The sequence below is a fragment of the Hypomesus nipponensis genome, chromosome 21, assembly GCF_054491055.1.
Source record: "Hypomesus nipponensis isolate SF chromosome 21, ASM5449105v1, whole genome shotgun sequence".
NCBI lineage: Eukaryota > Metazoa > Chordata > Actinopteri > Osmeriformes > Osmeridae > Hypomesus > Hypomesus nipponensis.
In genome coordinates, this window is record NC_140381.1 from 2,560,001 (window position 1) to 2,572,500 (window position 12,500).

Below are 12,500 nucleotides of genomic sequence, written 5' to 3' on the forward strand. Positions count from 1 at the left end.
GATTTAGCGCTTTTAAAATTAATAACGGACGACAAAGTAGATTTTCTTTTTGCTCAAGTTGGCTTAGACAGTCAGTGGTCCTACCAAACCATCTACCTTCTGGTCTGTTTCAGTCCAGTTTTATTGACAAGATGTAATCGACTTCACCAACATATAGATCCCCCCCTCAAAAAAGTTCCCGACAAATAGTAGACTCCAATTCATGGCTGTTCCCTAATCGTACAAGTTTTAGGACAACTGTTCTGTCCTGTCCTGTCCGTCCGCTGACGTGAGATTAATTCCACAACAGATAAAAAATTGCTTTTTAAAGGAATTTTCTATACTTTGTTTCGATTGTTTTGAAGCAGGTTTAAACCATCACTGCCACGCAAATATATGGGCCAGTCGAATAGTATCGTCGTAGGCTATGTCAATTGTCTCAACAGGCAAGCAGGAATGCAAGGCAAATAACTACATATTTCATGGACAAAAGCCAGTTGCGTAACATTGTCTGAACAAGCGAAGCAAAGCAACATAACATGTCGCGAGTCTAAGTAGACAATGCTTCGCATGACTAATCAATATTCTTATTCTCCTCTATTACTTATTTATAACAAAGGATTGAGATAAATTCATAACCAAAATGTAGTATTTGGGCAAACTCACCTGTTCTGTGATTGTTCGTTTGTTTTCTAAAATACACCTGGCCACACCTACAGCTTTTTAGGAGCAGCAACGGAACTCTGGGATATGCAGTTTTTGGTACCTAAGTAGGTAACTGTTAAACACCTAATCGTTAAAACCACTACAGAAAAAATCTTATCCTACACGCTGAATTACGTTGACCCAATTTCCCGAGATAGTTTTGACGCTATGACTGTGTCATGTCTTTACCAGTAGGCCTTTTCTGGAATGTCAGAATGACACCCAACGTTAACCTCAATAGTTTCCATATAGCCTACTTCGAGACGGCTTTGATAACTGGTTTGTGGTTGTGTGGGGGTTTTCTGCCAGCGAGCATTTATGCAGAAATCCGTCTTTGGCTGAAGTGTCAACAGACATTAATCTCTGTATCTCTGACTGACACACACACACACACACACACACACACACACACACACACACACACACACACACACACACACACACAGTTAGTCCACTTCTATCACATCAGCAGATGCACAGAGCAACTACCTGAAACAGGAAGGTAATGTTGGTTCTTGCTGCACACAGTGTGTTTGTGAGTGAGAGAGACATCTAAACACATATTGCCTCTACACATACTGTTAATATATATATACAGAAAGATACACAGCAAGAGAGACATCTATAATATGTTGTTTATGTTCAGACTTACTACACAGGTAGAAAGTTTCCATTTTGTGACCTATCCATCCCAAGACCCCCCTCCCTCTACTCACCCTGGTCAGGACAATCCTCCTGTCCTGTGAAGGTGTGTGTGTGTGTGTGTGTGCGTGTGTGTGTGTGCGTGCATGCGTGCGCAGGCATAAGCCTACCTCTGCATTGGAAGTGTGTGTTTCTGTGAGTTGTCAACCTTGCTCAATATTTATAGAATCGTTTCTCCACTTCCTGTCATGTGACGTCCGTCAGACTAGTACGGTAAAGTTCACAGATCCAGGCTGATCTGGAGTCTGTTGAAGTCTGCTCGGTTTGTGAGGGTGGGCAGAGCCGTCTGCGTACGCGGAAGAAGTTTTTGTGATGCAAGTGTGTGTTTAGGGTGTCTGTGTGTGTGAGTGTGTGTATTGAGGAAACATGGAGGATGAAGTACGCAAGACTGTTAAGTTCCGAACGATGCTTTCAAGTAAGATATTAGTGTGTGTCTGTGTGTGTCTGTGTGCGTGTCTGTGTCTCTGTGTGTGGTTGTGTGTGGGGGGGTTCTACAGAGTGTGTCTCTGTGTGTGGTTGTGTGTGGGGGGGTTCTACAGAGTGTGTCTCTGTGTGTTCAGGAGCCTCTGCTCATGTCCTGCAGATCGCTCCGGGTACCAAACACAGGCCACCACAATCTCATAGAACGGTTCTAAAACGGTTCTTTGTGTGTCTCTCTCTCTGTGTATGTGTATGTTTGCGTATATTTGTTTATATACCTAAAACCTAAGTATTTATTTCAGATGATTCTACCCTGGAAATAAGCAAATATGTACCTGACAACCAAATATGTTTTTTATTTTGGAGAGAAAATGTACAGCTATCTCATTTCCTGTTGAAGTTCTGAAGAGTTTGTGTGTGTTACTTCCTGTGATGTTTGCAATTGCTGCCTACTTGCTTCTCATTGGTCAGATATGTTACCATGTGACAAAGCAAATATGACTCTTACTCCCCCTCTTCCTTTCTCTCCCTTACTGGTACTTTCTAACCCCACCCCTGCCCCCCTGCCCCCTCTCCCCTCCCTCACTCTCTCCCTGTCCCCTCTCTCCCCCTCTCCCCCTCTCCTCCCTCTCCCCCTCTCCACCTCTCCCCCTCTCCACCTCTCCCTCTCTCCTCCCTCTCCCCTCCCTCTCCCCCTCTCCCCCTCTCCCCCTCTCCTCTTCTCCCCTCTCTCCTCCCTCTCCCCCTCTCCCCCTCTCCACCTCTCCCCTCTCCTCCCTCTCCCCCTCTCCCCCTCTCCCTCTCTCCCCCTCTCCCTCTCTCCCCCTCTCCCCCTCTCCCCCTCTCCCCCTCTCCCCCTCTCCCCCTCTCCCCCTCTCCACCTCTCCCCTCTCTCCCCCACAGGTGACAGTGGTGACTCCATGTTATCCGATGAGTCATGCATCTACTATCAGACTGAGATCTTTACCCAGCTTCCCAGCTCCCAGGCTTGCAGGCCCCACGTCAGGCAGAGGGAGCGGGTAGGCAGCGTGGCCCAGGATGAAGAGCCGAAGCCTGGGGAGAACCGCTGTCATGTTCCCCTGGCTAGAGGTTCCAGAGACAAGGCCTCCAATGAGCCTCTGAGGAGCCTGGCTGTGTGTATGCAGGCGAAGAGGGAGGCCAGGTAGGCCTCACACACACACACACACACGCACACACATGCACACACACACACACACACACACGCACGCATTTACCGATGAATTTCACCAGAAGCCAGATAAAGTTGAGATCAGTGGATAGATAGACAATCATTCCTATTCCAACCTGTCAATCAGGGACAGGAGGAGACTGCAGATGCGTTCCATTGGCTCCTGGGAGTCGTGGAGGCGGAGCCAGAGCATCGCCAGGAAGAGGCTCTGGCAGCAGGTGGGAGGGGCCATCCCAAGGCTGCTGCCATGGACACAGACACTGCACACCATCGAGGGTGAGAAACAAGATTGTGTGCATGTACCCACACAACACCTTCACACACAACCTCTCCCCTCACCCCATCCTCTCTCCTCTCTCCTCTCCCCCTCCTCCCCCCCCCCCCCCCTCCAGGGAGGTTTGGTGTGGGTGTGAAGGCGTACTTCCTGTTCCTGAGGTATCTGATCTTTTGCAGCCTGCTGCACTGTCTGCTCATCTCCGGCTCCATCCTGGAGCCCTCCAGGCGCTTCGGCAGAGGCAACACCAGCGGTGAGGCGTAGGGGGCGCTCTGGAGACATCTCCACATCCCCCATGCTGGGATTACAGCGACAGTTAGCTCACTTAGTGGATCTCTTTACCCGAAAGGAACATGGTTTAGATCTGTGGAGCCTTTATATGAATGAAACTGTGTTGATAATGTGTCGTTTTATGTTGTTGTTGTTGACACTGTGCTCGTTCAGGACTGCTGGTGTGGGGAGGGAACGACTCTATTGCAGACTTCTTCCTGGGCTCGGTGAGTGTGTGTGAGAGAGAATGTGTGTGTGTGTGTGTGTGTGCGAGAATGTGTGTGTGTGAGAGAATGTGTGTGTGTGTGTGTGAGAGAGACAATGTGTGAGTGTTCCTTGTTCCCCTCTCTCACACTCTCTCCCTCCAACATTCTCTCAGGGTTTTCTGGAACGTTCTCCTCTGTTCTATGGGTTCTACACGCGCGGTTCCCTGGACCTGCGGTGTCTGAACACCCCTCTGCTCTTCCTCATCGGAATCCTCAGCCTCCTCATCCTCAGTTTGGTCATGGTGGTGCGGAGGTCAGTCCTGGAAAGAGTCTGTGTGTGTGTGTGTGTGTGTGAATGGTGACATTCAATTGACACCTCTTCATCTCTTTCTCTTTCTATTGTCCTCACAGAACGGTTGTTGGCTACAAGCACACCTGGTTGCTCGGCAAACGCTACACCTTCCACGTGAGCTACAAGATCTTCTGTGGCTGGGACTACAACATCCAGGATCCTCCCATGGCAGCCCTGGAGCAGAGTTTCATCTGGAACGACTTAAAGGTACACACACACACACACACACACACACTCACTCTCACAGAGAGACATACATAGACACACACAAATCTATATCTATCTATTTATCAAATCGATCTATCTCTTCCTCCCCTCCTCCCCTCTTCCCCCTCCTCTCCCCCTCCCCTCCCCCTCCTACCATCCCCCCTCCTCCCCTCCTGCACCTCTCCCCCTCCCCTCCCCCTCCTACCACCTCCCCTCCTCCCCCAGGTCTTCCTGGAGGAGCAGAGATTTCACGAGCGGGAAGCTCAGAGGACCTGGCCCCAGTGGGCTCGCCTCTACTTCCTGCGAGTTTTCATCAACTTCCTGGTGGTGTCGATGCTGGTCGGGGCCTTCTCCCTCATCTACTTCTCCACGGATATATCACAGAAGCAGGCGGGGGAGGTGAGAGCAGAAGAAGAACATACTACGCTCGATTCCACCCACGAAGAAGAAGGTCTTCTCTTTAGTGGGAAGACATGGGATTGTGAGAATGAGAGAAAACCTCTCTCTCTCGCTCAATCTCTCCTCTTCCCTCCCTCTGCCCCTCTCTTCCCCTTTTTGTCCTTTCCTCCCTCTCCCCCCCCTCCCACGCTTCCCCTCCCTGCCCATCTCTCTCTCCTCCCGCCTCTCTCCCCCTCTCCTCCCCCTCTCTCCCCCTCTCCTCCCTCCAGAGTGTAGGTAACTGGCTGGTGAGCTTGTTCTTGCAGTACCTACCTCCCTTGACCATCTCCCTGGTAAACCTGTTGTTCCCTCACATCTTCAGGATCTTCTCCTCCTTCGAGGACTACTCTCTCACCACGCAGGTCAACGCCACGCTGCTGAGGTACACACACACACAAACACACACAAGCAGTCCACACACACACCGACATGCGTGCTGGCGGACAGCGTCCTCTTCATCCTCCTTCACCCTCCTCTTCCTCAGGAGCATCTTCCTCAAGCTGGCCTGTCTGGGTATCTACCTGTTCTCCCTGTTCAGGAAGAACAAACAGGAAGTGAGATCGCCGTGATGTCATCAGTGTCGTTGTTGGTGCTGTGTGTGCTGTGTGTAGTGTTGATCATGTGTGCTCTCTCCCTCAGTGCTGTGTGTAGTGTTGATGTCTCTCTCCCTCTCTCTCCCTCAGTGCTGTGTGTAGTGTTGATGTCTCTCTCCCTCTCTCTCCCTCAGTGCTGTGTGTAGTGTTGATGTCTCTCTCCCTCTCTCTCCCTCAGTGCTGTGTGTAGTGTTGATGTCTCTCTCCCTCTCTCTCCCTCAGTGCTGTGTGTAGTGTTGATGTCTCTCTCCCTCTCTCTCCCTCAGTGCTGTGTGTAGTGTTGATGTCTCTCTCCCTCTCTCTCCCTCAGTGCTGTGTGTAGTGTTGATGTCTCTCTCCCTCTCTCTCCCTCAGTGCTGTGTGTAGTGTTGATGTCTCTCTCCCTCTCTCTCCCTCAGTGCTGTGTGTAGTGTTGATGTCTCTCTCCCTCAGTGCTGTGTGTAGTGTTGATGTCTCTCTCCCTCTCTCTCCCTCAGTGCTGTGTGTAGTGTTGATGTCTCTCTCCCTCTCTCTCCCTCTCTCTCCCTCAGTGCTGTGTGTAGTGTTGATGTCTCTCTCCCTCTCTCTCCCTCAGTGCTGTGTGTAGTGTTGATGTCTCTCTCCCTCTCTCTCCCTCAGTGCTGTGTGTAGTGTTGATGTCTCTCTCCCTCTCTCTCCCTCTCTCTCCCTCAGTGTTGGGAGAACCAGTTTGGTAAGGACATGTACAAGCTCAGTTTGTTTGACTTCCTGGCCGGTTTCTGCAACACCTTCTTCTTCGCGTACCCTCTCAAGTAAGCACACGCACACACACTTTCTATGCACGCGTAGACACACACACACACACACACACCCTCTCCTCCGTCCTGGTCTCTCAGGCTGCTGGTGGAGAGGTGGCCGTTGTCGTGGCTGGCGCGGGTGTCGGGGCCGCAGCGTTTCCAGATCCCCCTGAACGTGCTGGACCTGGTCTACACCCAGACGGTCAGCTGGGTGGGCGTGTTCTACTGCCCCCTGCTGCCCCTGCTGGGGACAGCCAAGCTGGTGGCCGTCCTGTACATCAAGAAGGTACGAGGCCCGGGGAGAACCCCGCAGTGCTGGGGGGTCTGGAGATGTTTACAAATGTGGCTGGGACAGGTTCAAAACATTTTATAGCTGAGGAGATAACCTCCCCTTCCCTCTCTCCCCCTCTCACCCCCTCTCTCCTCCTCTCCCTTCCCTCTCACCCCCTCTCTCCTCCTCTCCCTTCCCTCTCACCCCCTCTCTCCTCCTCTCCCTTCCCTCTCACCCCCCCTCTCCTCCTCTCCCTTCCCTCTCTCCCCCTCTCTCCTCCTCTCCCTTCCCTCTCTCCCCCTCTCTCCTCTTCTCCCTTCCCTCTCTCCTCCTCTCCCTTCCCTCTCACCCCCTCTCTCCTCCTCTCCCTTCCCTCTCACCCCCTCTCTCCTCCTCTCCCTTCCCTCTCTCCTCCTCTCCCTTCCTTCTGCCCCCCCCCCCCCACCCTTCTAGTTCATGGTCATGCGGTGCTGTGTTCCGGAACAGAGAATGTTCCGGGCCTCCAGTTCCACAGTTCTGTTCCACCTCATGCTGCTGCTGGGCCTGGTTATGGCCGTCGCCACCCTGGGGATCAACCTCTACCAGTAAACACAAACACAAACACACACACACGTAAAACAACTAAACCTGCACACAACAATAAGCAAACAACAAATTATGAAACACAAACCAAAACTAGTGCTAAAAACGGGCCCTTTTGTCTAACTGTAAACAGACCCTCTCTCTCTCTCCACCCTCTCTCCCCCCCCCCCCGCCTCAGGTTCCAGCCCTCCTCTGGGTGTGGTCCCTTTGCGGGCACAGCGAGTGTGTTCAATGTGACAGGTGTGTGTGTGGACAGCCTTGCTGGCCCCGCCCAGACCACACTGCGTTACCTGTCCTCCGAGGCCTTCGCCCTGCCCCTCATCCTGGCTGAGATGTAGGTCACACACACACACACACATATAAACACACACACACGCACACACACTCTCCGAAACACACAGACATATATACTGTATCTATCTAGAACCTGTCCCTGTGTCTGCAGCGTGATCCTCACCTCTCTCATGTCCAGAGGACGAGCCAACCACAAGACCATCGACAGGCTGAAGGACATGCTGGTCATGGTAGATCAACCAATTATTATCCTGAATGAAATCCTGGTCACGATAGGGCAACCAATCATTATTGTGAATCTGGTCAGAATAGGTTTGACAGGGATTCAGCATGTAAGGAAACTTGGATGAGTAACTGTGTATGTGTGCCTCTGTCTGTCTGTCTGTCTGTCTGTCTGTCTGTCTGCATGTGTGTCTGTCTGTCTGTCTGTCTGCATGTGTGTGTATCTGTCTGTCTGTCTGTCTGCATGTGTGTCTGTCTGTGTGCGTGTCTGTGTGCGTGTCTGTGTGTGTGTCTGTGTGTGTCTGTGTGTGTGTGTGCATGTCTGTGTGTCTGTGTGTGTGTGTTTCCCCTCTCCAGTGCAGCTCAGACAAGCGTTTCCTGGTAAAGCAGCATGCAACCTTACTCAGGCATCACAAGAGGAACACCAGCAGCTCTGCACACAGTCATCAGGACAGCCCTCTCCCCTGACCCCAGCAGCCCCTCACACAGTCAGCAGGACAGCCCTCTCCCCTGACCCCAGCAGCCCTGCCCACAGTCAGCAGGACAGCCCTCTCCCCTGACCCCAGCAGCCCCTCACACAGTCAGCAGGACAGCCCTCTCCCCTGACACAAGGACACCCCACACCCCAGCCCTGCCCGCCCATAGTGTGTGTGTCTGTGAGTGTGTGAGAGACAAAGAGAGGAAGAGGGAGAGAGAGAGAGGTTGTGCCCTAACTTATTTCCTGTACAAACTGTTCTCTATTCTTGTATTCTTTCTTTTTAAATGTCAACATGGAACATGGATGGATTTTTATTTCATCAGAATTCAGTCTGATGGTAAAATGTTACGCTATTTCTTTCAGCCGCTTCTGCAGAATAAAAACAGTATTTTTCTTCATATCTCGAGTGTCTTTCATTCATTCAAGAAACTCGTACTTCTTTGAACCACCGAGTGTCCGTTTATTTACAACTGACACATACGTTTATGTTATCTCTCCTCTGCATGCGGCACGCAGCACCATATCCTTCACACACACACACACAGTACACACACACACACACACACACACACAGTACACACACACACACAGTACACATGCACACACACACACACACAGTACACACACACACACAGTACACACACGCACACAGTACACACACAGTACACACACGCACACAGTATACACACACATGCATGCGGACAGCATGCCAGTGCCGAAGACAGACCACTGGAATGATGAATCCACAGGCATTGTGTTTGCTGCCAGTTTTTGGTGAGTCAAATGTGTTCTACATTCATTCAGGAAATATATAGGTGACTTCAGTTGAAACATGAGACGTTAAAGCGTGTATTCTAAGAGTTTGTCTCCCAGGATGTCGTCTGATATGTTTCTCTCTTGGTTGTTTCTCAGTCCTGGCCTCTCTGGTGACCCAGATGGGTAAGTGTGCCATGATGCTATTTCTACATTTTATAGTTTACTATTTGTCACTTTCTCTCTCTTGATCTCTCTCTCATTCTGTCTTCCTTTCTTTCTTTCTTTCTTTCTCTCTCTCTCTCTCTCTCTCTCTCTCTCTCTCTCTCTCTCTCTCTCTCTCTCTCTCTCTCTCTCTCTCTCTCTCTCTCTCTCCCCCCCTTCATCCTAACCCTACAGGTGGTACTCCCTCCCCTACCCCAGTTCTGATTGGTCCAGACAGGGCCTACCTGAGGTCAAAGGTCAAGTTCCAATGCACAGCTCCGGGGTCTCCCCCACCAATCACCTACCAGCTCCTGAAGGACGTTGATAACCTGGTTGCCGCGGGTGACGATCCCCGTGGCGACCATCCTCTGACGTTCTTCCTGAAGGTGTCGGTGACATCAGAAGGGTCGTACCACTGCCGGGCGACGGCGGGGGGACGGACCGGGATCAGCAGAGCTCTACACCTAGTGGTAGTGAGTGAGTAGAGAGAGAGAGAGAGAGAGAGAGAGAGAGAGAGAGAGAGAGAGAGAGAGAGAGAGAGAGATATGGAGAGAGAGAGAGATACGGAGAGAGAGAGAGAGAGAGATAGAGAGAGAGAGAGAGAGAGAGAGAGAGAGAGAGAGAGAGAGAGAGGGAGAGGTAAATCTCAGGTAAATCTCAAAAGAACCTGCTGATCAGCTTTCTTCCTTTTTGTTTTGTTCTTCTCCCCCTCCTCCTCTCCTCTCCTCTCCTTCCTTCCCTCCTCTCCATCATCTCCCTCTCCCCCAACTAGCCCCCGTCTCTGGGACAGTGGTGACCTCTGACCCCGCCCCCCCCGTCCTGTACGAGGGGGCGCGGCTTCTTCTTCGCTGTGATGTCACCAGGGGCTCCCACCTATCATACACCTGGTTCTTCAACAGACAGGAAGTGACCTCGTCCCCGACGCTCCGTCCCGCCAGGAACACTCTGGTGGTGGAGAGGGTGGCAGAAGAGCATGCTGGGAATTATTCGTGCATGGCGGGCTCCAGGGTGGGGGAGATCAGACGCTTCTCCAGCAGTGGGGAGATCCAGGTCAAAGTGAAAAGTAAATAGTAACCGATGACGACCAACTGTAAACAAATCAAAAAGAAAGTTAGTGTACTAAATAGCTAGTATATCTCTGTTTCTTTCTTTCTTACTCTCTCTCTTTCTCTCTCTTCCTCTCTTTTCCTCTCTCTCTCTCTCTCTCTCTCTCTCTCTCTCTCTCTCTCTCTCTCTCTCTCTCTCTCTCTCTCTCTCTCTCTCTCCAGCCTACCTCTCTGAGCCCAAGATATCCTTCACCATCTTCAAAGAGGGCTCAGGTTTCCACGGCAACATCACCTGCCAATCACTTCGGGGAACGCCCCCGGTGACCTTTCACCTCCTGCTGGATAACCTGGAAGTAGATTCTGTCTTAGCAACCGACACCCTGGTGGCCTGGTTCCTCGTTTCCATGGTTCCGGGGCAGGACAGGGGCGTGGCTTGTTGCCGGGTGGAGAGTGAGAAGCAGCTGGTCACTAGCGAGGCTCTGACTCTGTATGTGGGTAAGGTGTGTGTGTGTGTCTCTGTGTGTTTCTCTGTGTGTGTGTCTGTGTGTGTGTTTTTATTGTGTCATGTTGTGTGTGAAAAAAAGTTACACAAAAAAGTTGTATTTGTATTTTTTTTATTTATTCAAAACCCCTCCCTCCCCCCCTCCCTCCCTCCCTTCCCCCTCCCTCCCTCCCCCTCCCTCCCTCCCTCCCTCCCTCCCTCCCTCCCTCCCTCCCTCCCCCCTCCCCCTTCCCCCCCCCCCCTCCCTCCCTCCCTCCCTCCCTCCCCCTCCCTTCCCCCCTCCCTCCCTCCCTCCCTCCCTCCCTCCCTCCCTCCCTCCCTCCCTCCCTCCCCCTCCCTTCCCCCCTCCCTCCCCCTCCCTCCCCCCCCCTCCCTCCCCCTCCCTCTCCTCCAGCTCCAGTAGGGGGCAGCAGTGTGCAGCTGGAGGTGGAGTATCTCTACAGGGCTGATTCCAAGATGGCCGCCGCCAGGCTGTGCTGCCTCCTCGACCACGGAACCTTCCCCTCCTTCTCCTGGTCCCTGAATGGCTCCCTCCTGACCTCCGACAGCCAATCACACGCGCTCGCCGATGGCGGCCGCACCCTCCTCCTCACGCAGGTGACCGCTGAGGAGTCTGGGTATTATCGCTGCCGGGCAAGAGACAGCTACGACGACTCATCAAAGTGGGTGGAGAGCGAGGCCAAGTTAGTGATGGTGCCAGGTAAGGAGGCTAAACACCTCTCTCTTGCTCTCTCTCTCTCTCTCTCTCTCTCTCTCTGTCTCTCTGTCTCTCTTTCTCTCTCTCTCTCTCTCTCTCTCTCTCTCTCTCTCTCTCTCTCTCTCTGTCTCTGTCTCTCTGTCTCTGTCTCTGTCTATGTCTCTCTCTCTCTCTCTCTCTCTCTGTCTCTCTCTCTGTCTCTCTCTCTCTCTCTCTCTCTCTCTCTGTCTCTCTCTCTCTTTCTCTCTGTCTGTCTCTCTCTCTCTCTCTTTCTCTCTCTTTCTCTCAAACACATCTGAGATCCATTCGTTTATGACAATCTCTCCCCTTTCTGGCACAGCTGTCACCGTGACAACCTTGGAGGGCATCGCCATAGCGTTCTGCTGCTTTCTTCTTCTGGCCCTGGGGGTGGGCGTGGCCTGTGTGATGAGGATGCTCAATCTTCATCAACAAGGAGGTCTGCGTATGTGTGAGAAAGAGAAAGAGAGAGATAGGAATGTGTCTTTTTTTCTGGTCGTTGATAGCAAGAGAGAAAGCTATTTTCCTATCAACAGTCATGCAATATTTACCCTTACTTTCTATGTCCCCTTCCCTTCTCTCTCTCTCTTGCTTTCTCTCCCTCCTCTACCTCTCTCTCTCTCCCTCTTCTATCTCTCTCTCTCTTTCTCCCTTCTTTACCTCTCTCTATCTCTTCTCTTTTACTCTCTCCATTGCCTCTCTTTCAGCAGGTCGGCCCGCTGTGACCCCACGGTAAGTTCCTCATGTCTACAGTCCAGCCTCTCTCTGTGTGTCTGTTTACTCTAACCAGATATCTCTCTCTCTTCCCCAGCCTCTCTCTGCTACCCATAAGCTTCAATCCGGATGCACTTCCTCTATCTGACTTCACTTCCAGGTCAGAGGTCATGCAGACGGGCACTTCCTGTGTTGACAGTTTGGTCCAGAATCCAGAACCCCTCTAGGCAGAACATCAGGACAAGAAACATTACAAGAAATACAAAATATTTTTGAAATGGAAAACAGAGAATATTCAAACCAACATGTCTTTCATAACGTGTAATTGAATGTGACGTCTTTATTAAATATTTTGAAGCCCCGAAATACAGTTGCAACGTTTTCCTTTTGAAGAGAGAGAGGATCTCCATAGAAACCAACAGGTGGGGCGGGGGGGAGGGGCCAAGACAGGGAACTGTGGTCCGAGCACTATCAGTGCAGTACACATGTCAGCGAGGGTGTGTGAGTGTGTGTGTGAGTGTGTGCGTGAGTGAGTGAGTGTGTGTGTGTGAGCGTGTGTGTGTGAGTGTGTGTGTGTGTGAGTGTGTGTCTGTGAGTGTGTGTCTGTGAGTGTGTGTGTGTGAGTGTCT

The 12,500-nt window shown here is 51.7% G+C and overlaps 4 protein-coding genes across 7 annotated transcripts in view; 3 read left to right on the plus strand and 1 right to left on the minus strand.

Moving 5' to 3' along the window:
- The window catches only part of tmc6b (transmembrane channel-like 6b), a 12,145-nt gene extending 11,480 nt beyond the window's left edge, over window positions 1-665 (minus strand). The window contains exon 1 of the mRNA XM_084685482.1: window positions 646-665. The gene's annotated coding sequence lies outside the window, so the exon portion shown is untranslated. The remainder of the gene's footprint in view (window positions 1-645) is intronic.
- A 1,017-nt stretch (window positions 666-1,682) lies between these two features.
- Window positions 1,683-8,337, plus strand: tmc8 (transmembrane channel-like 8). 2 transcript variants are annotated; one of them, XM_084685495.1, is made up of 16 exons: window positions 1,683-1,801; window positions 2,710-2,968; window positions 3,123-3,271; window positions 3,388-3,522; window positions 3,714-3,766; window positions 3,919-4,058; window positions 4,157-4,304; window positions 4,530-4,703; window positions 4,973-5,124; window positions 5,227-5,296; window positions 6,008-6,105; window positions 6,190-6,376; window positions 6,815-6,945; window positions 7,077-7,277; window positions 7,389-7,467; window positions 7,817-8,337. In XM_084685495.1, the coding sequence occupies exons 1-16, from the start codon at window positions 1,753-1,755 to the stop codon at window positions 7,925-7,927; spliced, it is 2,136 nt and encodes a 711-aa protein (XP_084541621.1). In that variant the 5' UTR covers window positions 1,683-1,752; the 3' UTR covers window positions 7,928-8,337. The 2 variants fall into 2 exon arrangements, with proteins under 2 accessions (XP_084541621.1, XP_084541622.1); XM_084685496.1 differs by having other exon boundaries at window positions 7,122-7,277.
- A 270-nt stretch (window positions 8,338-8,607) lies between these two features.
- LOC146237420 (Fc receptor-like protein 5) lies at window positions 8,608-12,228 on the plus strand. 3 transcript variants are annotated; one of them, XM_084685539.1, is made up of 9 exons: window positions 8,608-8,711; window positions 8,850-8,876; window positions 9,090-9,371; window positions 9,667-9,957; window positions 10,163-10,435; window positions 10,837-11,142; window positions 11,480-11,602; window positions 11,865-11,889; window positions 11,969-12,228. In XM_084685539.1, exons 1-9 carry the CDS (start codon window positions 8,633-8,635, stop codon window positions 12,096-12,098), a joined length of 1,536 nt encoding a protein of 511 aa, XP_084541665.1. In that variant the 5' UTR covers window positions 8,608-8,632; the 3' UTR covers window positions 12,099-12,228. The 3 variants fall into 3 exon arrangements, with proteins under 3 accessions (XP_084541665.1, XP_084541667.1, XP_084541666.1); XM_084685541.1 differs by having other exon boundaries at window positions 11,480-11,596; window positions 11,868-11,889; XM_084685540.1 differs by having other exon boundaries at window positions 8,609-8,711; window positions 11,480-11,596.
- Window positions 12,229-12,427: 199 nt separating this feature from the next.
- LOC146237421 (uncharacterized) overlaps window positions 12,428-12,500 on the plus strand; it is a 5,640-nt gene continuing 5,567 nt past the window's right edge. Inside the window, exon 1 of the mRNA XM_084685921.1 lies at window positions 12,428-12,500. This exon is cut by the window's right edge and continues 154 nt beyond it. The gene's annotated coding sequence lies outside the window, so the exon portion shown is untranslated.

Bases quoted from the DNA above. Each gene is read 5' to 3' on its own strand.
- LOC146237420 (XM_084685539.1), top strand. From the start codon at position 8,633: ATGCGGACAGCATGCCAGTGCCGAAGACAGACCACTGGAATGATGAAT. The intron at 9,372-9,666 runs GTGAGTAGAGAG...TCCCCCAACTAG, and splicing joins TCTACACCTAGTGGTAGTGA to CCCCCGTCTCTGGGACAGTG. The intron at 10,436-10,836 runs GTAAGGTGTGTG...CCTCTCCTCCAG, and splicing joins GGCTCTGACTCTGTATGTGG to CTCCAGTAGGGGGCAGCAGT.
- tmc8 (XM_084685495.1), top strand. From the start codon at position 1,753: ATGGAGGATGAAGTACGCAAGACTGTTAAGTTCCGAACGATGCTTTCA. The intron at 4,059-4,156 runs GTCAGTCCTGGA...TTGTCCTCACAG, and splicing joins TTGGTCATGGTGGTGCGGAG to AACGGTTGTTGGCTACAAGC. The intron at 6,946-7,076 runs GTAAACACAAAC...AACTGTAAACAG, and splicing joins CTGGGGATCAACCTCTACCA to ACCCTCTCTCTCTCTCCACC.